The sequence below is a fragment of the Lissotriton vulgaris genome, chromosome 4_1, assembly GCF_964263255.1.
Source record: "Lissotriton vulgaris chromosome 4_1, aLisVul1.2, whole genome shotgun sequence".
NCBI classification, from domain to species: Eukaryota; Metazoa; Chordata; class Amphibia; order Caudata; family Salamandridae; genus Lissotriton; species Lissotriton vulgaris.
The window spans coordinates 126200617-126227043 of NC_141691.1; the positions used below are offsets into that span (position 1 = coordinate 126200617).

The 26427-nt window shown below is 43.6% G+C and overlaps 1 protein-coding gene across 2 annotated transcripts in view; it reads left to right on the forward strand.

The window, feature by feature from the left end:
* The window catches only part of MTMR8 (myotubularin related protein 8), a 682512-nt gene that overhangs the window by 480442 nt on the left and 175643 nt on the right, over positions 1-26427 (forward strand). For both annotated transcript variants that reach the window (XM_086918376.1, XM_086918377.1), the window contains one exon: positions 17279-17404. In XM_086918376.1, coding sequence (XP_086774502.1) covers positions 17279-17404 — 126 coding nt within the window. The remainder of the gene's footprint in view (positions 1-17278; positions 17405-26427) is intronic.

Genomic DNA, 26427 nt, shown 5'->3' on the forward strand with positions numbered 1-26427 from the left:
AGCATATCATACCTTCGTTTTGACCATCAACCCAGGGCCGAACAACCATTTCTCGGATAACCTTAAAAAGAGAGCAGAACAGTTGCGCACAGAAAAAACCCTCCCACCGATACTCGTATTTTACAAAAGTACGCGGAGCCTATCCATAGCTTTTAAGACTTTTATTTGTAGAATTATTCAGTACGTAAAATGTGAGAGCGCAATTCATATTTTGGCCTGACATGTCGTCGATGGAAGCACATACAGTAGGGGGTTATTTTGTAGTACAAGAACATGTAAAAAGGTCTAATTAATTATTTGTAAGTGACCAAAAACATTTCATTGCGTGACGAAGGAATCAGAGGCATTTCAGTTCATAGATGGAAACACAGTCAAGCTCATCGTAATCACATTTCCTAAATGCAAACCGCGGGCGTGCATCATGAGCGACGTTATGTATCAGTTACAACAAATATCAAAAATAAATTGTTCATTGAAATCAACATTTTTACAGAACCCTTCTTAAATGTTTGCCAAGTGAACCCTCCTCCCTTTAACATCGAGTGCGCAATGGTTCATATATATACATATATATCTTAGTACATCAAGTTTCATTAGCTAAGGAACACCACGAGGCACCCGTAAGTTCCATTGATACCAGCGCCATTTTGGGCGAGGCCGGTTTAGTCCGGAAGTAGCATCAGGGGCAAAATATCCCCGACAATTGGCGGTTGGACCAGAGTCCCTTTCGGTAGTCCAAAAGAAAACTGTGCTAACAAAGGGGCTGGTGGTGTGGACCGTCAATCAAGAGAGGGAGGGGGTAAAGTCTCTCTTACCGGGTCATGTTGATGTTCAGCCGGAACTTGCTCGAGTTCGTTAGCCCATAATGTTCCTGGGTGGTTCAGACGGAAGCTGATGCAGACACGAGAGCACCGCCATCTTGTTGCTGTGCCGTGGTTATTTCATTTGAGATCAATGCAGCTGTTCCTCACCGGAAGCCTGAAGGGGCCGAGGGCTCTTGGGACTTTGGTAGAATCTTCAAAGTCGAGGGGATGTTTTGTCGATGGTGGGGGCTTGCGCCCAGGTGGGCAAGTGCCCGAGTTGCAATTTCGGACAAAGTTACTCCAGCGGCCTAGACCCGCCTTTCAAAGGCCCAGACGCCATTTTGAGGCCCTGCAGCAACCTTTGCCGTATCCATCAGGAGCGGAGGAAAACTTCTTGTGATGGCGAAAAACAGAGCATCATGCGGTTGGAGCAGGACATTTTGGTTCGGGGCGCCAGGGTGCAGTAGTGGAGCCTTCATCTGGGGAGGTGAGGGAGGCCCACCGTGCCGTCTTCCTCTCCCGGTGCATCCTACGCCGTCTCTTGGAATCAGGGGCGCACATGATGACCACCCTACACCCCTGATTCCGACTCTTGGGGGACCACTGTACATCCGGTGCTCCGTAAATATGCCCGTCGGACATTGTATGTCCTGTACTACGCAAGTATACCAGCCGGGTCTTGTATGTCCTGTACTGAGAAAATATACGAGTCGGGCATTGTATGTCCTGTGTTGCGGAAATATACCAGCCGGACATTATATTTCCTGTGCAGCGTAGGTATATGGCCGTCGCCCGGCTGGAGGACATCGGCGTCGGGCCAGGGCAGGGGAGCCTCCTACCTGTGGAGGTGGAAGAGGCTCGTCCGCGTCGCCTCTTCCTCCCTGCCCACCCTGCATCCGTTCGATGGAGGAATTCGTGATGGCCGGACCAGGAGATATGAGGGAGGGGGTCATTTTCATCCGCCCCCTCCCTACTCGCGGCCCGGGGGACGCCATCCGTGGAAGGGCAGTATGGGAAGACCATTTCATTGCCTGCTTGGTGGAGTCTCCAGTACCTTCTCGCCAGCGATCTCTTTTTGGCCTATGGTTGCTGGCAGGCCCCGCCCCACACGTGCTATGTGTTTCGGATGGGCGGGACCATCGAACTGTTACGTTTCGAGGACTTCCGGAGTGAGCATAACATGTTTTGTATTTTTCCTATTAGTCAAGTTTGCTTTTTAGAGAGTTCTACTAGTTATTCTATTTACTGTTGGTTGTGTGTTTTACCGTAATTAAATCCTAAGTTATATAATAGACGCTTGGTTTTCTTGAATCTTTTCTCTAACGGGGGGTTGTTTACACTGACCTGCAGTTGTGTTTGTTTTTCAGAGTGGGGGAGCAACAGAGAGCAATCAGTCCCAGGACTCTAACATGTCGTTAAAATTGGTCTGACGAAATCTGTGCCACCGAGCATAATCGAACGGGGTGGTCCTGTCTGTTCTGTCTGCACTAGTCTGATTGGTTTTTATCTCACGTCTTTTTCCTTTCTGTCGGTCCGTCCTTTCTGTCACCCCTCCATTCTTACCTATGCTTTGCAGAGTCGGGCATTGGGCTTTCCAGTGTCCAAGACATTTACAGAAAGCACATTGGTTTTGTTTTAAATCTGTCCGTCCTGTGCGTAATGTCGGGGGATTACCTTCAGGTCGTTGTGTTCCGGGGTTGGCTTGTCGGCACGACCCCTTACACCATTCGCTTGTCATGTCTATTCCTCGGGGCTGTGCCATCGCTGGCCCTTCCCTTTGCCTACTAGACGTTTGGAGGTTTGTCCGTCGTGTCCCTTCACCTTTTCTAAATTCGTCGCTTTCCCTTCGTTGCGTGGCTTCTTTGCGCCACATACCGAGACTATCGAGCATAATAGGTGTTGTTTCATTCCTACGGAGGGCTATTTCTACTGTTTCTATTTTGTCGAGATCAAAGGATCCTCTCAGTGGCCACTGTCTTTCTCGATCCTTTTTCGTATATTTATGCCACAGCTCACTATAGGCTATAGCAATTAATCCATGCTTCATGAACATGTCCTTATTAGGGGTGCCTTCCAGCGGAGCCGGATGGTTCATCTCTAATAAGCGGTCCGGGTAAAACAGGCTATTGACCAGTGGGGAGAAGACAGGCATGACGGATCACAATGGGATAATAGTCAGCACTACCTATCTTATCACTGCGCGCAAAGACTAGACAGAATATTTCTATTCTACGTTGTTTGCACGTAGTGAATACCTCATGAACCAATTCTGAGCAATCAATCGATGTTAGGTCAAAAATAAAAAATCAATATGGTCAATGGGGAGAATAAGTAGGCTCGCAAAGGTTCGCGTCACCTACCCTTTCACTATCTGCAAAGAGGGGACCTAATCTTCCCTGTTTGTAGACAGAGAATCTCCAGAAAACAATCTATAACAGTTAATCAATGGGGGGAAGGGGCAATTGTTCAGTGGGGGAGAAAGATAGGTCCGACGGGTGCGTACCTATCCTTCGCTGTTTATAAAGGGAGAGCCTGTTGTTTCTCCGTTTGTAGACAGTGAATCTCCAATAAATTAACAAAAAGTAATACTAGTATTTTCTCAACAATTATCAATCACTTTCGATTATCTATCACTTTCGCTATTCGTCGTGTTTACACGACCTTACCCGGACCGTATGGACAGTTTCTCGTCTTCCGAATCCAGCGCCCGATCGTCCTCTTCTCTTCGTACTTCTCGTGGCACTCCTGATGGTTCCCAGTCAGGACCGCAGATCACTCGAGAGAGGTCTGTTCGGAACCAGTGAAGTTCGGATGATCGGCTGTCAGACAAGGGTCTATCGGACAGGGTACCTTCCGATCGTTGCAGTCGTTCACTCTGTCGTCGGGACCTCTCCCACTGGATCCACGAGTCGCTGATGGGCCCCACGTTTGGGACGCCAATTGTTAAAAAGGGTTCCAAAGACAACCGGTAACCAAAGACCCTTTTATGTTGCCCGGCGGTATCGCCTCTATGACCCACCAATATTAATCAATGAAGAAGCAGGCGCTGGAGACTGGAAGGCGGGAAACGAGGATTTTATTCTCTCCGGAGGAGAACACATCAATTCAGACAGCAAGTATCGTCACGAGGTGCTCTAACCACATCTCTGAGGCCGGGCCTCTTATACTAGAGTTTACGACCTTTATTGCACATAACACATTCTCGCAATATTTTAATACTTGAAAGAACATCCTCGGAATCTCCCCTCCAGACCCGTTCCCACATACATTTACAGTTGGATTCCCCACCCCGGTCACAACAGGTGATGGTGGTTGCACAGCAGGGCATTCCGCCGATTCACGGAATGCATGGGGTTGATCGGATCTCATGGGGTGGGGGCTTTGATCGGTTCGGGGGTCTTTTGATGGGGAGGGGAAGCTTCCTACTGTACGGGGTAATAAACAGTATCCGCAGGGTCAGGTGGCGGCCTGGGAACGAGGAAGACGAACGGGGACACAGGAAAAGGGGGTTTGCATCAAATGGGTTTGAGGCCATGAAAGGAATGAAGGGAGGTGTCGCGCTGGGAACAGGATGGGATTCCGTGGTGAAGTTGCGCTGGAGAGGGGTTTATGACCCGAGGCATGAGAGAGCGGGGGTTGTCAGCGTGCGGGGGAATGCTTGCGAGGTTAAGAGAGAGAGAGAGACGCGCTGGCTATTAGTGAGGGGCAGGGAGGCCATGGTGTTCAAAATGGCTGCCGCTTACGCGCACGAATGGGCCTGGAAAGGGGCAAGATGGCGCCGATAATGTTCACCAAGTTTGTATTTATTTTTCACAAGAGCAGACCTATCATTTCAACATTTTAGAGCTAAGGGCCGTTCATCTAGCTCTCAAGGCATTGCAGCCCTCGATTCAAGGCAAATCAATATTAATACAGACAGACAACACAACCACCGTGTATTAAACAAACCGGGTGGAACACGCTCTCGCCCACTGTCTTTGGAATCTCAGGCGATTTGGCACTGGCACTGAGCCAAAAATCTGTCGATCACAGCAGTGCATCTGCCAGGAGAACAGAACATGGTGCAGAAGCTCTCATTCGGCACTTCCAAGATCAGCAAGTTTGGGTGATCAACGATGTTGTGTTGGCAGACATCTTTCAAAATGGGGTCGTCAGACATCTTTCAAAATGGGGTCGTCCATCCATCCACCTCTTTGCAGACGATCTAAATAAAAAATACCACTCCTTCATGTCCAGATTTTACCCGCCGGGAACGAAAGGGAATGCTCTTTTGATAAACTGGTCCGGGACATTTGAGTATGCTTTTCCGCCCCTTCCCCTCATCCCGAAGGTGGAGACCAAGCTAATCCGATCCAGGATGAAGATGATCTAAATCGCACCGGACTGGCCGCGCCAATGGTGGTATCCATGTGTTGCAGGTCTCGATACGTCCATGCAGAAAGCTGCCATGTTGACCGGACCTGCCGACCAAGATGGACAGGAAAATTATTCACCCCAGCCTTCCCTCACTGAACAAGCAAGGTTCCTGAGGTTCTGCAATACAGACACCTGAATCTTCCTCAGGACTGTATGAACATTTTGAGGGAGTTAAAGAGACCGTTCACAAGGTGTTATTACTCTTTCAAATGGAAGAGATTTTACTTGTGGTGTACGGGTAATGGTTTTAATCCCACTAGTGGACAAGAGGAGGTAATCTTGCCTTATCTTCTTTATCTAGCCAAATCAGGTTTGAAAGACAACTCTATACAAGTGCATTTGGCGGCCATTACGGCCTACAGTTAGTTTCCTAATCAACCTTAATTTTTTCAGCTGCAGGTGGTCAAGGACTTCCTTCAAAGGTTGAAAAAAGTTTACCCCCCTGTCCAACCGCCTTATCCTCATTTGGAGTTAAATTTGGTCCTGTCCAAATGGATGGGTCCCCCTTTCGAACCCATTCATAAGGCAACGCTGCAGTACTCAACATGGAAAGTTGCTTTCTTAGTAGCTATCATGTTAGCACGCAGAGTAAGTGAAATTCAGGCACTCTGCTCTAAAGAGCTATACACTGTTTTCCATCACAACAGGGTGGTTTTGAGAGCTCACCCTTCTTTTCTACCAAAAGTATTGTCTGATTTCCATGTCAACCAATCAATTTCTCTTCCCTCTTTTTTTCCCCAATCCTGCTACACCAGCAGAGAGGTTCCTACACTCACTAGACCTCAAGAGGGTTCTCAAATTCGACTTGGATAGGACAAAATCCATCAAAGTCTGACCAATTGTTTCTAAACTATGGTGCCATTTGGACAGGGTTTCCAGCCTCCATATGCTCCATTGCGAGGTGGATAGTGCCCTGCATTAAGTTGGCATATCAGTTGACAAACAAACCCCTATTGGTTTCTCCTAACCGCATCGCTGCGGCGGCTTTTCCCGCTGTGTGCAGCAAAATTCAAAGAGCCGTGTTACATGACTAGCTCAGCTCGTCATCAGCACACGACCACCGTGGCTGATGACTAGCTGAGCTCGTCATCCGCAGCGAAGAGGCTAAAGCTCACTCCACTAGGAGAAAAACTGCTACAGTAGCTTTCTTGCATGTCAGGGAGCTCTTTCCTTCTACCGGATGATAATTGAAACCTTTTTCTATTTATTACATAGTTAAAATCGATGCATTAAAAATGCTTGTTACTCCTATGATTTACTTGACTATTCTAAGTCCTTGAAAGGACAATTATTGGATCAATTTCTGGGGTTACAAAGAGTTTGCATCATCCTCTTGTATATAATTACATGTAGGGCAACTCAGTTAAGCTTTTTTCTTAACACAGAATTGTTTTCTTGAGGATTGCTTATAATCAATAATTTCTATCCATTTTTAGCATACACTGTGTTAAAAAGTAAAGTGCTACAGTAAGCATGTGAAAGAGCTACGAGTAAAAAAGGTAGTTCTCAGTATATGAACCTTTGCTTGAGTAAAAGAAAAGCCAGAGAACAGAAGCTGCATGTATGACTTCTAATTCTCCAGCGGAAAGAAATGATAGCAAGGAATTTGTGGTGAAGCACCAAATCGTGGTATTAGTTTTAAGGCCGAATGTATGGGCAAGATGATCTTTGTTACAAATAGTGGTTCGGCAGTCCCAATCCCAAATCTATTTTGTATAATGCAAGAAATCAGTAAAGGTTTTTCTCTTTAACCACAACAGTCTGATGTAACTTTACATGAGAGGATATTAATAAAGAACAAATGAAGAACAACAATTTCGACATAGGGAGTGTTTACTTGTTTATACATGGTCCATGTATAAACAAGTAAACACTTCCTATGTCGAAATTTTCGTTCTTCATTTGCTCTTTATTAAATATCCTCACATGTAAAGTTACATCAGTAAAATGAATGCTAGAATCCAGTAGCCTGGCGCGTTTCGTCCACATAGGACTTCTTCAGGGCTATAAAACCATAAATCACATAAACCATATTTACAATATGTATATAAACATAGGACAAATCTGAAACAATATTTTAAAAATTAAAAACAAAACACACATACTTAGCCTTATTACAATATTGGAGAAAACTCCAGACAGACCGCCATTACAATTTATTTATGATTTGATGGTGCATGCCACAAATAATTGATTATGATATTATATTTTATGGTAGCTTGAGTCTGCATAACTTACACACTCATATTAGAAGATGGTACCTGATGCATACCTCTCGATTGTATGTAGGATTCACCAGATCCATAATATCTACTGGCATTGTATACATCTCAGTTAGGTCAAATCAGGCAGTATAGGTATTCTGAATAAGCCAAATTAATGTTTTAAACTATGTATCTCTTTTTAAAAATTAATATATATGTGAGAATATTCCAAAAAAGAGAGAGGGCTAACATTAGACATAATACTGAAATATGCTTGATATTCATCCAAACCATAATATCTATTGGCACTGTGTACACCCAAATGTTGTCAATTCATACACTACAGAAATTCTATGAAAGTCCAATTACTATTTTTGGAGTAGATCCATACATCATATAATTGTAGTGTATACAACTAAAATTAACAAAGAAAGGAGAAATAAACATCACATTTACATGCTCATGTTTTTCAAAGAGAACTGTTATTTACACCCAACAAACTCATGTGTGATAACATTACATACGACGTGAACAATTTTGTGAAACATGAAAAATTTTGATGGACAAAAATATTATTCTTAGCTTCTGACATTTTGCATGTTATGGTCAGAATACTGTATTGAAGCATTGAACCAAATGCATCGCTAACATAGTTGTGTATATTCTATTAAAGTTAAGATAAGTGAATACCAGAGCAAAATAGTATATTACACCTAGTTATTGCATATCCAATTGTAAACCGCTCAGCACACTCGTTTCTGGAGATAAAACCAATGGGTCATGTGTTGTATCTACCCTGTCAATATAATGATTATATGCAACAACTTCAATGTAGAATTTGTGCAGTCTGAAACATGATATTATGTCTAATAGTAAAATGTTAATTACTAACTTGTCATGTGACTGGTAAAAAATGTGTTTTGCCTAAATAACATTGTCATCTCAATAATGTAATCATAATTTTTTAATCTAGCGGCCTATTAACAAAAATAATAATAATGCAATTTCAGAAATCATAATTGTTATTCAGTCTATGTCTTCAGTTGGGGAAAAAATAAGATTATTTATTGTAATACATTTGAATTTTATAAAAATAATTTAATTTACAAGAAAACCGATAGGTCGAGTGTTTTACCTGTGTTATTGGCAACTTCATAAAGAGCGACATCTTAGAATGGTCCTGTAGTGCGAGAACACCCACAAAATTAGATCTACTATGGTCACCCTTAAGGACCTAGTATACAATGAGACCGCTAAATTACATGTATTATCTAAACTAGTAGCACATTAGTTTGAATTGTATCTTTAACCGTGGTAGTTCTTTTATGCAAATGAAGACTGATATAAAAAATTTGCAGTAAATTAAAAAGTTGAATTTGCTAAATATTTCTTAACCTGTACAATGCAAAAGAACATTAAATCATGACAACATCGACTTTGGTTATAGAGCAACTTACGATAGATGCTAGTTCATTTAGCTTGTAACAGTTATAGCGTCTGCTTAGAACAAGAAACATATCGCCAATAACTGAGCTCTAATATTTTAACACTCAAAAGGGCCGATGCAAAATATTATCTCAAAATCAGCGCCATCTTTAAATGTTCTATTTGTGGCGTATTTAGTCACACCCAATACTCTTTAAAGAAAGATTTTAGTTTCTGCCCAAAGTGATAACGTGTTTGGTTATATGCATAAAATGTGATCCCATCCCCATCTCATAATTAAATTCAACTTTTACCTCAAAATGTTGCCATTTGAAACACACATATGGCCGCCACCATTTTGAAGCAGTGCAACTATAGACCTAGCCTCTTAAGCGCTGCCGACGGCCAACGGTCGTCACGAGCGCTACCTCCCCAGTGCTACGCACGATCATTGGACGTCCATTCAGCACTAGTTCCAATGGACAGCGCAGCACTGGGGAGGGATATTTACGCCACAGCTAAGGTGCTAATTGAGTACATGAAACATCTAGAGGTGGAAGAGATTCATACAATGCCAGCGCCATCTTTGTGTGTTGCTTTGTGATACGGAAATTACTTGTTGCTGCTAAGGCATATATTAATCGAATCGATCAACTTTGTGTCTGATGTTGTAAGATTTCTATCGTATAGATAGAACCTTTTGTTTATAAACACACCTGTATCATGATTTGAATTAGACCTCAATGTGTTAAACGAAGAGCCTCCATACACCAGAAACAACTTTGTAAACATACTAGTGCCATTAAAAACGATTCTCTGCCATTCCAAAGCAGGTGTTCTCATTTCTATTGGTTTTAAAGGTACCATATGTCTTTAACAATTAGCAAATATTTTAGAGGAGTTGTGCTATACATAGGGGGTTTATTTGCATTACCATAAAGACAGTCACAAAAGAGAAAAGTTCTTATCCGATGCACAGTCTGCTTGTAAAGCACATGCCGTATAGATGAGCAATTGTGACACTTTAGAACAGGTAAACTGTTCAGAAGATGACCAAATGTTTGATCTAATAGAAGCTCTAAAAAATTATGGAACTCATTGTTAATATTCAATTCAGATTTTACTGTTCGAAGACGGCAAATCTCTCTTGCCTCTGTCTGTTTTAGGACTATCTCTCTATTTCCTGTTCTACTGCATGGAACAAGATTTTCTGGTCACCTGGATGATCCTGATGTATATGTACAGCCACTGGGTATTTTTACATCTTAGTTTTTTATGGCCCTGCTACTGGACTTTAATATTCATTTTACTGATGTAACTTTATATGAGAAGCTTTTTAATAAAGAACAAAAGAAGAAAGAAAATGTTGACATCGGAAGTGTTTACTTGATTATACATGGACCGTTGTGATCAGTGTTGTGGTTAAGGAGGAAAACTTTTGCTGAATTCTTATATCATACATAATAGATTATGAATTGTGAGTACCGAACCACTATTTGTAATTTGTGATTTGAGAGTTGTCCATTCCGAGTAGGATCGGTTTGCACTCTAAGGTTAATTTTACCATTGTGTATATCTTACGTTTTTCCCCCCATAGCATTGTTGGCAAGTGCAGTTCTTTCTTGCCTCAATACCTCAGTTTCTTGTTACAAAAAGATAATCCTTGTGTATAGCTGGTTGCCAAATGACCACTCTGATCGAGTTTCCGGTTTATTCTCTTGACTCACCACACTGATGAGGGTCTTTGTAAACAGGCCACTCGTGAACACATGCAGGTGGAATGGTACATAACCATTTGGCAAGCCAAGACGAAAGCGTAGTTCAAGAAAATTCAGAGTTTGGAGGGAATGAATAAGTGTGAAGCACATCTGGGGGTTTGCATTTTAAGAGTTGTAGTAGTATTACCCTCCTTTGAAGTTCCACTTCTAGAATTTCTGAAATCTCTTTTAGGGTAAACAATTATCTAAAACAAGCCATTTTAACTGATCTCTCTGACCATCACTTTTTGCAGCTCCGGCTCCTCAAACAATTTTTAGGGCTCGCATCCTGCGATGCCCTGCACAGGCGTGAACCCTTTTGTCCAGGGTTTGAAAAACGGACTCTGGAAAAGCACATGCTTATGTGTGTACTCTTCCTTTTGGGTTCCGTGATTGGGCTTTGCGTGCGTGTTTTTTTCAAACAGAGCACGCAGTAGGCCAAAGGCAGGCGCATTGCTCTGCCCATGGCCTATTGGTGTCTGTTACGCGCACCAAAGCCCACATGTGTTCAATTATCGTGCCCAGACATGGGTGAGATAGTTGAAAACATATACCACACCACTCGCGGGCTTGTTATGATGGGGCCTGTAGTTCCCTGTGCTCTATGTAGGTCGCGTCCAAAATACGCTGCCAGGACCGCAATATTATGCGGTTAAATCCCTCTCATACCTGCTGCATTAACATCGACGGACCCAGATCGCCGACTGCAGAAAATCAATGATACCCGAACCAAAAACAGCAAAGCGACGCCCCCACCAATACTACGAATCTCACCCAGGATCAAGTCCCGGAATCGGAACCTCTAGGAAGAGTCCAGCGCCACAGCTATCTTCGGATGTTTCAGATCCATGTTACAGCCTAGCGCACCGTGAAGTGTGTGTGTGTGTGTTTACCGCGGGTCTATACGTTATCCTGCTTAGCAGCTTTCAAATCTACGTAAATTGTATGTCTCCTTACTTTCATAAAAAATTATTCTCATTGTGCAAGATAGAAATCTGTTGTAGAGAAAAATTGGTAGACGAAAGGAAATAAGCCCATTCCAAAATGGCCGCCCTTTTCAAGATTAATTTAGGAAGAGGCGGACCTATTTGAATGCAATTTACCTGACAAAAAAATGGATGCCGCCCAAGACGCTATGAAAACGAAAGCAGTTACATGTCTAGATGCATATTCGTGGGCGTGGTCCTGTAAGAAAAGCATCTGCTCTTGTGATTGGTTTCTGTGCGGGAAGGTTGCTGAGTTGGTGTGGCTAGAGGGCATACAGAGAATATGGCGGCTGTCAGGAAGGTTTTCTTCGCCAGGAAGGTGAGAGGATAGAAAGGGTCTTGCAGTCTATTTCCCAAAGGAGAGATCGGACTCTAACTGCCGCTTGTGTTCCGTTTACAGGCTCAAGTGTCTCTGCTGCTAAGGAGACGTTTCCACGTGAGTTGGCCAAGAGCAATCCTGGTACAGAGTGCTGACAGTGCCTCCAACTCTGTAGTAGTCACCTTTTTGAGGCGCATACTTCATCTCTGTGGACATAGCTTGTTTTTTTATTCGCTACATATTCATTTTATCAGTGCCATATTTGATTGTCCTATGTTACTTCAGATCTTCCCGATTGCGGTTGATAGGATAGGGGTTGTCCGCCGTGGTCTGTATAGGACGATCATATTGTCTCGTGCTTCTCATGCAAAGAAGAGCATATGCATAGCACTCCCATAACCATCACTTGGGGAGCCCAACAAACAAGTTATTCTCCATTTAGGGATATTATGATAATTGCCCTGCAGTTAACATCGTAATTATTCACTCTGCTTTCAGCATTTCACAAGGAGTTTACTTGAAGTGGTAGTAGGAATTTAATTTTCGTGACACATAAACTGTTCAAGGTTGATAGCTATACAATTCTCTTTCTATGCATGGGTGGGTGAAGTGGCTGCACATATTCCCAAGGTTGACCACTTTTAGAACGAAGGGCACAGCGTCCAGGGGAGTGTATGTCAACTTTCTTTCTAAAGGGTTCGTGGCTGGGATTGGAGCTTTTCAGTGCATTAAGTGATGAGGCGCCAAAGTGCTTTACGGCGAGTAGCACGCGACCCGGGAGCTCGAATTTAGTGATCAGTCCATTTATTATTGGGGTTCATGTTGTATCATACATTCACCCCAGTACAGAGACCGATGGATTTAGGCCCAGATCTCTGTACTGGGGTGAATGTATGACATTGTTCTGCATTCCGTCCATCAACTGTTATTTTTGCATTTGTCACCCCGAGTGAGATGGGTATGCTCAGACGTGAGTCCCATGCTCTCCACACCACTGGAGTCAAGCTATCCTGGCTGAAGACGGCTGATAGCCAGAAACCGGTCCTAGGATGCTTGATTCCGGTCCAGGAAAGACATGGCTTGGCAGTTTGTGCTAGACTGTTCTCATGAGGCACAGGGTCAAGGCTGATTTGCATATGGCCATGTCTGAACTGGGGTGGTGTGGAGTGCAAAAAAACTATGGATTTAGGCCCAGATCTCTGTACTGGGGTGAATGTATGACATTGTTCTGCATGCTGTCCATCAACTGTTATTTTTGCAACCACGACGCCAGCACTCTGCACGCTCTCAACTCCGGACGGAGCCACACCTGCTTCAAGGCCGCCCCGAAACGCGCACACGGCCCCTTCACCTGTCGGAAATGCAGCTTCACCAGCCTCAGAGACAACGAACCACCCGCCAACAAAGACCTCAACCACGATGCATACTACAGAACACCCACTCTGCACGCAAGCATGCTGTCGAGCTCTGGGACCTGCTCGACACAACATCTCTGGATGTCGCCTTCCTGACAGAGACCTGGTTTAGCGACTCCTCTGCAACAGACACCGCCATAGCAATACCAGAAGGCTACAAGATCACCCGCAGAGACTGTAGCAACGGAGTCGGAGGAGGAATCGCCATCGTCCATAAGAACAGCATCAGGGTCTCAACTAGCACCGACGACGCGCTCAGCATCGCCGAACACATGCATTTCCAGATCCACACAGAGCCTAACTCCACCCTCTGAGGTAACCTTGTCTACCGCCCCCCCGGACCCCGCCCCCAGTACAGCGACTCCATAGACGACTTGATCAGCACGAACACCCCGACCTCCACCCACTACATCCTCCTCGGAGACCTGAACTTTCACCTTGAGAACAACAATGACAACAACTCCACAACCCTGATCGATAACCTCGCCAACCTTGCACAGAAGCAACTCGTCACAATGCCCACCCACTCCGCCGGCCAAACACTCGACCCAATCTTCTCCTCAAGCCCCCACGTCTCCGTCAGCCACAACGCCGAACTCCTCTGGACCGACCACTGCTGCATCCACTTCACATTCCCGAAGCCCACCACACAGCACCTCACCCAACAGATCCCCCGCCGCTGCTGCAGCAAAATCACAGAAGACAAACTACACGCAAACCTCGCTCTCAGCCCACCCACCGAACCCTCCAACATGACTCTGCCCACAGCCTCAGACGCTGGATCGAGGACTGCGCCAACACTGTCGCCCCGCTGAAGAAACCCCCCACAGAGACACCAGTAAGAGGGTCAGCTGGTTCACCCCAGAACTCCTAGCCTCCTAGCAATCCTGCCGGAAACTAGAGAAGAAATTGCATAGTGAACAATCTCCGGACAGCCACGCAGCACACAAGGACACCATCCGAAACCACCACCTCATCAGGGCGGCCAAGAGGACCACCTTCAAAGACCGCCTCGATAACAACGCATACAATAGCAAGGAGCTCTTCAACATTGTGAAGGAACCCTCCAACCCGAGCTCCAACACCATCGACATCCTGCCGCAAGCCCTATGTGACTCCCTCGCCACCTTCTTCCAACGCAAGATAGCAGACATCCACGACCGCTTCAACGCCCAGGCAGCCCCAACAGACAGCAACACAACAGACCCTCCGCACACCATCGACCACGACCCCCTGCTAGCCTGGGCCAGCGTGAGCATTGATGACACCATCAAGACCATGCGCACAATCCACTCCGGCTCTCCGTCAGACTCATTTCCGCACCGCGTCTTCAACAGAGCAAGCAGCTCCATCGCACCCCACCTGTGCAACGTCATCAATCTCTCCCTCGAGACCGCGACCTTCCCAGAGATCTGGAAACACGCCGATATCAACGCCCTACTCAAAAAACCTAAGGCCGACCCAAGAGACCTCAAGAACTTCCGACTCATCTCTCTGCTCCCCTTCCCGGCCAAGGTCATCGAGAAAATCGTCAACAGACAGCTAACCCGATACCTCGCAGAAAACAGAATCCTGGACCCTTCCCAGTCAGGGTTCCGCAGCAACCACAGCACCAAGACTGCCCTCATCACTGCCACCGATTACATCAGGATCCTGCTGGACAATGGCAAGACCGCAGCACCTATCCTCCTAGACCTCTCTGCCACCTTCGACACAGTCTGCCACCACCGTCTGCCACCACACACTACGCGCACACCTCCACGCCGCAGGGATCCGAGACAAGGCTCTGGATTGGACCACGTCCTTCCTCTCCGGCAGAACCCAGAGCACCGCCTCCCCCCATTCCGTGCCAAAGCCTCCGGGATTATCTGCAGCGTACCCCAGGGATCCTCACTCAGCCCAACACTGTTCAACATTTTCATGGCCCCGCTCGCACACGTAGCCCGACAGCACAACCTCAACATAATCTCCTATGCCGACGACACTCAGCTGATCCTCTCCCTCACCAAAGACCCCATTACCACCAAAGCCAACCTCCACGAAGGAATGAAGGCCGTCACCGACTGGATGAAGACCAGCCGTCTGAAGCTGAACTCGGACAAGACGGAGGTCCTCATCCTCGGCTCCAACCCTTCAGCCTGGGAAAGCCCGACACCCACCGACCACGCATGCAACCTGGGAATCAACGCTCTTAATGACCAAGCAAATCAACGCCGTCTCCTCCTCCTGCTTCAACACCCTCTGCATGCTCCGCAAGATCTACAGATGGATCCCGACAGATACAAGAAAGACAGTCACCCAGGCCCTCTTCAGCAGCAGACTCGACTACGGAAAGGCCCTCTACGTGGTAGCCCACACCAAGCTTATCAAACGACTACAACGCATCCAAAACGTCTCGGCACGACTGATCCTCGACGTACCACGCCACGGCCATAACCCCCCCAACTGAGAAACCTGCACTGGCACCCCGTCAACAAGAGGATATCCTTCAAGCTCCTCACCCACGCACACAAGGCACTCCACAAGACCGGCCATTCTTACCTCAACAGACGGCTCTCCTTCTACATCCCCAACCGCCAGCTACGCACCACCGACCTCTCACTCGCCACCGACCCGCGCATCCGAAGAACAACCACCCGTGGGAAATCCTTCTCCCACCTCGCCACCAAGACATGGAACATCCTCCCACTGGGCCTACGACAGACCCAAGACCTGCTGACCTTCAGCAGGATACTCAAGACCTGGCTGTTCGATCAACAGCGACCCCCCCCCCGCCTCCCGCCTCTCTAGCGCCTTGAGACCCTCGCGGGTATGTAGTGCGCTTTACAAATGATTGATTGATTGATTGATTGATTGATGTTATTGACACAGATGTGATCATTGGACTGTGTTTGTGAGAAGCAATTTCTTGCTGTACTGTAATTAATAAGATAGTAATGGTTTCCAAAAAAAGCTTGATTGATAGACGGAATGATGAAACAATGCCATACATTCACCCCGAGTACAGAGATATGGTTTAAATCCATCCTTTTGGTCACTGAGGCACCCCAGTTTGGACCCAGCCATATACAAATCAGGCTTAAACTTGCTCCTCATGGGAACAGTCCAGACCGAACTGCCAAGCTAAGTCCTCCCTAGCTCACCATGCCAGTGGAGTCAAGCTGGTCTGGCTGATCTGGGGTGACACCCTGAAACTGTTCCCAGGATACTTGTCCAAGGAGGACCTAGCTTGGCAGTTCGAGCTGGACTGTTCCCATGGAGAGCAGGGTCAAGATTGATTTGCATATGGCTGAGTCCAAACTGGAATTGCAAAAATACAATGGATTTAACCCCAGATCTCTGAACTGTGGGTGGATGTTTGACATTGTTTCTGCATTCTGTCCATGAATTGTTCTTTTTGCATTTGTCTTTTCATGAATTACATTGGCCACGCCCCTCAATTTTTTCATCCCACTTAAAGCCCGCTTGTACTTTATGACTTGTCTGGTGGACCCAATGTTACTTCTGCAATTGTCATGGAAAAGTGACAGTCTCCAGTCTCTAGTGCAACAAAGTAAATAATTGTTATTGAAAGTAATTCTAAAAATTAAAAAAAGACTATTTATTAATTTCCCATATTTATCCAATCTATGGACCTTGTTGTCTTGGTACTTTTGAGTCCACTCCCTACAGAAACAAGCATTTGCTATGCAATAGGGCTCACAGTATTAAAGTCTGAGCTATTGGTGTTGCATTATTTAGCAATGCCAATAGCTCAAGCTTTAATAACGCGAGACCTATTGCATTGCAAATGCTTGTTTATATTTGTATGAGTCCTCATCGAGGTGTGACTCAAGCTGCTTGCTTCTTCATTTTGCTCAGTTTTTGGAGCCCTGTGTAAATTTGGCGCAGATCTGTTTAATTTGATGTAAATTGGATAAAAATGCTAATTATATTCTGTCTTGCTTTGGTAGGCAGTCAATGATGAAAAAGCCAGTGTCTTGGTACATTGCTCGGATGGGTGGGACCGCACTGCGCAAGTCTGTTCTCTGGCTGCCCTGCTGTTGGACCCATTCTACAGGACTGTTAAAGGGCTTATGGTAAGAATGCCTCCACTATTGTGCAAGATTTTGGTGAGGATAGCATGCTCTAGAAACTGCACACCGTAACATAATTTTTTCCAGTTAGTTTGGAACTGTGGTTCTTGCTTGCCTTGACTTTCGAGAGAGTCTTTTGTCTGGCCTACATGGGATTTGATAGTATGATATTGAAGAGTGGGGGCCTAATTTAAATGTGGTAGGCTCCCTGTTTCCCCACCAGAGCAACAGAGTATGTCGCCCTGACAGAGTGCCATCTTCTAAATTTAGAAATGTCCACCGGATCAGTGTACATTTCTAGGATTGGTAGCAATTGCAGTCCCGGTAGATCCTGTTAATGTATTGTAAGTTTGATGGATCTACACTGGCTGCCGATTAAACGGAGAATAATATTCAAATCACTCTTCATCGTACACAAGGCACTTTACAATAAATGGCCAACACCTTTACAAGCTAAACTAAGAAAATACACCCCTGGCAGACCTCTCCGATCAGCTACATGTAACTATGTCCAAGAATATAGATTTTAAAGAGTTCGACAAAGAAGTCGAGCCTTTACCGCAAAAGCAGCTCAGATACGGAATGCACTGGCAACCCCTCTGAGATCTCACACTGATGTTGAGAGAGTCCTTGAAAACCTGGCCCTTTATTTACTAACAGTCAAGCTCTGCTCCTTCAGACCTATTCCAGTTGACTCCCTCACATAGTGGTTTAGCTAGCGCCAGGATACCATTTTTGGTCACAGTGCGCTTTGTAAATACTTAAATAAATAAATAAAACCGGAGGTCCACCCGATTCTAAATCAGACGGGCAGACCTAAATGTTGGTGGGGAGGAGTGGAACTGTGTTGTCGTTGCAACAGAGTTCCCTCTCCGACAACATTTACATCATGCCCTGAATTGCTTGTGTCGAAATGGTTGCAGTGTTGGTCGTGTCCCTGGGTGACCGCTTACTATCTACCTGTCTATGTTGTTGATTCAATGTTGGAAATAAGTGTAAAACAGACCTGTGCAATCTTTGATATAAAACACTCTGAAAATATAACGTACAAAAATCGTCTCTCTTCAGTGTGGCTTCCTTTTAAGACACAACACGACCATGCTGGATGCGCACTCTTGAAAACAGGTCTGATTTTGTGCTACTCATTTCTGATGTACTTTAAAATTACCATGTTGGCATATTATTAGTTTATTAACGATAAATCTGCATGGCTTAGATTTGCTACGAAAAGGATTTTTGAAGGCAATCTCCAGGCAAATGAACTTAATTGGCTGTTTTGTGCTCGCCTACTTGGACTCCTTGCTTTGTTCCTGCTTTTTGGTAGGTGTTTGATATCTTCTAAGCCTATCAAGTAATGCCTAGGATGCACCACCTGGAGAATAGCTAATTTATTTTGCTTTCATCTTTTTAGAGCTTCCTTCCCTAACCAAAGCAGTGTTAATAGAAAGACAAGTCTTTGTTTTGTGTACTTCTTAATTAAAAATAATTGTCCAGGTCAAACGAACCATTCAGCAGTAAACATACTTCAAAGATGTGATGTATTAACACAAGAGTACTTTCATTTTTTTCAAAAGTAGGAGAAAGGTACAGGCGTGTTTTGAGCCAGTGAATAATGTAATGTTTTCAAATACTTCAGTGAGATAAAGTTTTCTCTTTAAATATTATACATTTTGTTAGTGTAATCACTCCTGGAGGGTGGGGAAAAGAATAATCTCACACAAGTTACATGCCAGTCATATATGTACATGAGAGTTTTTTTTAGGTTTTAGCTTGTTTTTATTTGATGGGATCCGTACTTGATTGGCAGAAAAGTGTGGGGTCAACTGGTGGGGCCTGATCTGTAGATCTCAAGCTACTTCTGATTTAGGTTGAAGCACACAGTCGGGAAATGCATTCAAGAAGGAGCACTGTACCTATTCAATGTGGTGGCTTTTTGCATTCAATGAATATGGTTTGTAAAGCATGCGCTTTCCATACTATGCAGAATATTTGCAAAAGACGAGCAGAGTATATCATACTTTTTAAATCTTTTTTTTCTCTTCTTTTGTATGGATGGTGGTAGAGGGTTAATTTCACTATTATGATATTTAATTTTGTCTTGCCTTTGTTGCGATTTTTTTGCCTCTTATAGTTAAGTATTGTATTGTAAAAGCATTTATATAGCGCTTACTACTCCGGATAGGGTCTTGATGCGCTTTTTTGGCGAGTATCACGCTAGTCTGTAACCCATAAAGGATTAGTAGTGAATTAGTATAGTGAAATATGAAAGTAATTTGATTGGTGGATATGTTAGTCAGTTATTTGGATTGAGAAGGATAGCGGAGGGATGGAAGAGGGAAGGAGTTAGAAATATATATATATATATATATATATATATATATATATATATATATATATATATATATATATATATATATATATATATATATATATATATATATATATATTTGGAGCTCATTGCAGTAGGAGAAGGCTTGGGGTGGGTAAAAGGGAGGTGGAGGGGGAGAAGTCAGAGGGACGGGTTTAGGAGGGCTTGTTTTGGGGATCGGAATTGTAAAGGAAGTGTATGAGGTGATGCAAGGAGGGGTAGCGTAGAAAAGAGTCTAGAAAGAAGAAATATGGTAGTGCATTGGATATGCTGAATTAGAAGAAAAGTAATAAATCTATATATCCATATTTACATGGAAGGTATATAGATGCATAAAGGTAGGTAGTATATGTAGATTTAAGACGTATTGAATAAACTCCGGCTTTCAAGTGTTGTTGTACATTAAATACATTTTATTTATTTATATATATTTTTATAATTCAGTAGTGAAGCGATTTTTGATAAATAATTATGATAAAAGATTTACCTATGTATGCAGTCACTTATATACATGTTAAAAATATAGAATAATGTAACTATCAGTAATATGTATATTTGTTAAGCAGAACTAATGAATATATATATATAAATATATATATATATATATATTGCAGTACTCCATCCACCAGTAATCCTTTGAACAACACTGATTTGGATAGACAGGCGGACCCAGTTTCTTTGTGCTTTTTTATTTATTCAATTTTCTGCCCTGCATCCCATGCCGCCATGATGCGTTTCGGTCCGACCATGACGCGTTACTCATGGATAGGCGCCAAATTTAAAGTGCAAAGTTTGAAGATTCAAAACAGCTGTGTTTTTACATGTATAAAGCTGAAAGACAGACTATGGAGTACAATAGCGGCATAAAATGATACATATTAGCGAAATGTGGCTACAAAAAAATTACAATTCTAAAATCCTAATGTTAAAATCTCATTAATGTACAAAACCAAATACATAATAATTTACATATGTATTTTAAATAAAGATATAAAAAACTCTTTAATTTTATCTAAAACGTTTTAGCTATACAAATACTGAATTTCTAGTAGCCACACAGTCTGAGTACTCAAATACAGTCCGTACAGTTCTGCTGAAAAAATAAGGCCCAAGTGGGCGAGCACTTCAAATAGGCAACCTGAACCCAAAAATAGTGGTCGATTGTATCAACTACCTTAGTGCCAATGGCACAAATGGCGTGATATATATAAAATAAATTAAACCTAATGAGTGAACCCAATTTGAATCGATAAAAATCCAAAACTAATTAACACCACTGTGTAGAAAAAATGATTAATAAGTGATATGTGTTGTTAAAAACAAGTACATTATTTCATTGCAAATAGGCGCATGGTCAAAATTCATTACATAGTTCGACGTGTAGATGGAGTTTAACTGATGAGTCAGAAAAAGTAATTCACAATATATCATTATGGACTCCACAGGTTAATTCATACCTCCAATTTGGCATAGATGTATATATAGTATGTCATATCACAGGTTTCATCAAGATAACCGTCTCAACACAATATGAAGGGCATTGATTCATATACAAGTGTATAAATCCTCCGTGGTGTTTAAACCTATTGGGGACTTGGTGTTGAGTTCCAGAATGTATTTGGTCTCTAATAACCGTAAGGCACTGTCTCTATCCCCACCCTTGCGCGTCGGCGATATACAATCAATGGCGTAGTAACAAAGAAGAGTGTTATCACTGCCATGTTTCACTTCAAAATGCCGCGCAACGGGGTACGATTGATCTTTATTTGTGATCGCCCGGAGGTGTTGTAGAATCCTCATATGCACGGGTAATTTAGTACTGCCGATGTAGCGGAGTGCACAAGGGCACTCCAAAACATAAACCACGTATTCTGTTTTACATGTTATACGTCGTTTAATTTTAGCTGGTTGGGGCAAGAATGGGGTGGTGTAGTCCTTAACGTTTTTTGCGTGTTTACATGCTTTACAAGTAAAGCATTTGAAGAAACCTTTTTGTTTTGACAGCCAATTGGAGGGTGGCCTGATTTCTGGATTACATTTGACCAAACAGCTGCCCATGGATCTTGCTTTTCGAAAAGTCATTTGCGGAGTATGATTGTTCTTAATTAGATCCCCGCCAATGACTGGATCTTTTAACAGCAAATCCCAATGTCTCCTTAGTATTTTTCTAATGGCCGCTTGTTGTTTGCTATAAGTGACGATGACTCTCACTTTATTGGAAACGCCATTAGATACAACGGGGATTTTAGGGGCCAGTGCAATATCACGAGTCAAAGACTCAGTCTTGCGAATGGCCTTCTCTATGATAGAGGTACTGTAACCCCTTGAGAGAAATCTTTCCTTGCAACTGTTTTGAGCCAGTTTACATTCCTACACACTACTACAGATACGTTTGATCCTCAGCATCTCCCCGTACGGGATGCTGTTGATCAAATGTTGGGGATGGTGGCTAGATGCATGTAGTAATGAGTTCCCAGCGGTCGGTTTGCGAAATAGTCTAGTACATATCCTATTATCGGAAATATAGACCTCCACATCGAGGAAGACTACCAATACCTTGCTCATATGGACTGTGAACTCTAAGTTCAGTTGATTGATGTTCAGTCTGTTGATAAATTCCCTGGCCAGATCCTCTGACCCCCTCCACAAGAGGAAGAGGTCATCTATGTATTTAAGCCAAAGTGGGACATGTGTCCTCAGGGTTGCCTCATGTTGTTGTTTCAGGACCTGCTACTCCCACCAGCCCATATGTAGGCAAGCATAGCTTGGGGAGAAGCAGGCCCCCATGGCAACCCCCCTGATTTGCTGGAAAACAGTGTTATCAAAGGTGAAATAGTTATGTTCCAGACACATTTCAACATCTTGTTATGTAGCATAAAACATGCAGGTCTGCGATTTAGATAACGCTCAACCACTTTAACCCCATCCCGATGACCAATAGAAGTATAGAGGGACGTGACGTCCATAGTGATTAAAATCAAGTCATCAGACCAATTACTTTCTTGAATTTTTCTTTGGAAATCCGAGGTGTCCCTGGTGTAGGATGGCAATGTGACAACCCATTCTTGTAGAAAATAATCTACATACTTGGATGTGTTTTCAGTTAAGCTGCCAATAGCTGAAATTATGGGGCGACCTGGGGGTTTACGAATGTTCTTATGCACCTTGGGAAGAAAGTATATAGAAGGTACAGCAGGGTAATCATTATGCAAGAATCGATATTCATCATTGCTAATAAGCCCACTGCTTTTCCAAGCCACCAGTTTCCTATAATAATCCAACCAAGATGATTTCACAATTTGCAAATTGCTGCGTTTATAGCAAGTTACATCATTCAATTGAACATATGCCTCTTCCATATACATGAGTCGCGGCCACAGGACAATATTGCCCCCCTTGTCCGATTGCTTTATCACAAGTTGCTCATTGGCCTGTAATCTTTTCATCAGTTCAATGTAGCACCGTTGTTTACAGTTCATTTTGGTGCCAGCATGATTAGTCACTCTGTATAGGTCTTTTAGGTCAGAGGCAACCAGTTCATGAAATCGATCCAAGTTATCATGCATCATTATTGGTTGAAAAACTGATTTTGTTTTGAATGGCGTCCTTATAGTGCTGCCAAAATCCATTCCTTCCAATCCCAGTGCACCAATAGTCTCATTTTGTTCTCCCTGTAGTTGTCCAAGATCAAGGAAAAGGCCTACATCCCCTGCAGAGAGTAAAGGTGGACTATTTGCATATTGAGGGGTATTAGTCTTATCCTTATTAGCCTTTATTTTATGATGTTTTTGCAATTTCAATTTACGGATAAATCTAAAAACATCCATACGAGTTTCAGAATAATTGAAATTGCTCTCTGGGCTGAAAGAGAGTCCAAGAGACAGTATTTGACATTCAGCCTTGTTGAGGACAACATCCGAGAGGTTAATTACAGTATTGGCGGTGTGTTCTAGATTTACTTCCGATTCCACCTGCCTTTCGTGGCTTTCTTGGGCGGTTTGTTCACGTTTTCGCCTCCTATTGCACCTCCTCCTTGCCCCCCGCTTGGCATTGGCATGCCTTTTTGATGCGGCTGCTTCTTCCGGGGTCTTAGCGTGTCTGTCCTGTCTTGGCACAGGACATTCCTTTCCTCCGCACGAGACATGATTAAAACCCCATCTTTTGCCACATTTGACGGGCCGCCACTTTCCTCTACATTTTCGTTGCCAGTGGTGACGCTTTGTTCGGAGGTTGAGGTTAAAGAGGGTGTGCTGTCCCCCATGGTGCCTTGTTTTCTACGTTGATTAGCCACACTACCTTTGTTTTTTGCAGCTCCGTATCTTCGAGCAAAGGTGAAAACATTACCGTTTTGGTAATCCAGTTTATCTCTGTTGAATTTGAAAGCTTTACGTTTTTTATGGCGTCCTCATCTTTCTGTAGTTTTGTCATCATATCCTTTCTCATCTTTTTAATGTTTTAATTCTCCTCAATTGCAGCAATCTCCACATTCAGTTCATCAACTTTTGCCTGTAATTTAAGTCTATCACTGGCCGCATATTTAACCAATATGCGTAACAATCTGGCAGATGAATCTAAGTTGCAGTCCGCCCACTCGCCCAACATTGCCGGGTCCGGATTTTCGTAGCTCGGGGCCAGGGTTATACTCAAGCCCCTTGGGACCCTGCCAACCTCCAGGTACCGAGTAAGTGACTTCTCCTCCCACCATTTCGCTTGCTCGGCACGCATCAGTTTTTCCAAACGTCTAAATAGATCTCTTGCGCCTGAGTTCACTTGGGGTACAGCATCCTGCTGCTGCACCGCCATAGTTGACCCCCCAGCCGGGGAGTCATCAAATATATCGACCGCAGCCTCCTCTCGTCTTCGTAACGCCTCCGCGGCCATGATGCAATATGTATTCGGGCAATATAAAGATTAAAACAGTGAGAAGTATTTCGACAAAATTGTTGCTCCTCACTGTACACTCTCCTTACTGGACTATCCGATGATCTCCTACCTTGCCAGATATCTTCCGGTTGCTCGGATTCACACTCCGGCCACCTCGATTCCGGTCTCCCAGGCAAGAGTGGTTTAGCGGTGTCCAGGGGCTTCTGTGCGGCTCGCTCCTCACCAGAGCAAAGTGAATACGCCTTGCCGAGACGAGACCAGCTGCTTCAGATGCCGCAACACCTAAAAAGGAGGGGTTTTCCGCAAGTGTCGACAAAGCAATTCGACACTAAAACACTGCAGTACTCCATCCACCAGTAATCCAATGGAACAACACGGATTCGGATAGACACGCAGACCCAGTTTCTTTGTGCTTTTTTATTTATTCAATTTTCTGCCCTGCATCCCATGCCGCCATGCCGCGTTTCGGTCCGACCTGGACCTTGATCACACGACGCGTTACTCATAGATAGGCGCCAAATTTAAAGTGCAAAGTTCGAAGATTCAAAACAGCTGTGTTTTTACACATATAAAGCTGAAAGACAGACTATGGAGTACAATAGCGGCATAAAATGCTACATATTAGCGAAATGTGGCTACAAAAATGTACAATTCTAAAATCCTAATGTTAAAATCTCATTAATGTACAAAACCAAATACATAATAATTTACATATGTATTATAAATAAAGATATACAAAACTATTTAATTTTATCTAAAACGTTTTAGCTATACAAATACTGAATTTCGAGTAGCCACACAGTCTGAGTACTCAAATACAGTCCGTACAGTTCTGCTGAAAAAAAAAAAAAGATATATATATTTAAGACAATTATTTTACATATTTATACAGAGCAATACACATATATAGGTACATATCTGTAGTACAAATAAATGCTTATTTACAGAGCGAGATGCTGTATATTTCTGTTTGTGTATGGTGGGTATGTGTGGAAAAGCCAACTCTTCAGTAGTTTTCTGAAGATAAGGTGGTTATCTGTGGATCGTATGTCGGCTGTAAAGAGTTCCATAGTTTGGCTGCTTGAACAGAGAAGGATGTGCCACCCATGATTTTTTGTATCTTGGGATTTTGCGGCGAGGTGCCACTCTAGGCCGGAGGTCCCTTTGTTGAATGCGTTTGGTGATTTTCTTCCTGATGAAGAGCGAGTCTATTCCATGTATCGCCTTGTGGGTGATACAAAGCAGCTTGAACGTGGATCTTTTGGCAACCGGTAACCAATGCAGGGTTTTCAAGGCAGGGGAGATGTGATGGTTGCAGTTTTATATGTTAGAGTAGTCTGGCAGCCAAGTTCTGAATCCGTTGTAGTATTTTCATAGTTGTTAAAGGTGATCCATTGTAGAGGCTATTGGCGTAATAGAGTTTGGACAGAACGAGGAAGATGGTAGCCTGAACATACTGTGGAAATCCCAAATGGGGGAGATTCGTCACAGAGTTTTTATAGTAACTAAGCTTGATCTTGCTAGTTTGTCCACTTGGGCGTTCATTGATAGCTTGGAATCCATGGTCATTCCGAGGTTTATTACTTCCTCCAAAACCTTAGGCAGTGTTCCCAGATCATCAGGCCACGCAGTGAGTGGATGATAATGTTTCCAATCGCCACATTTGAGTATTTCTGTTTTGGAAGCATTCAATTTGAGATGGCTCCATGTCATCCATTAATCCACAACTCTGAGACAACTGAAAATTGGCGAGTTTCCCACGTCTTTGGGGCAT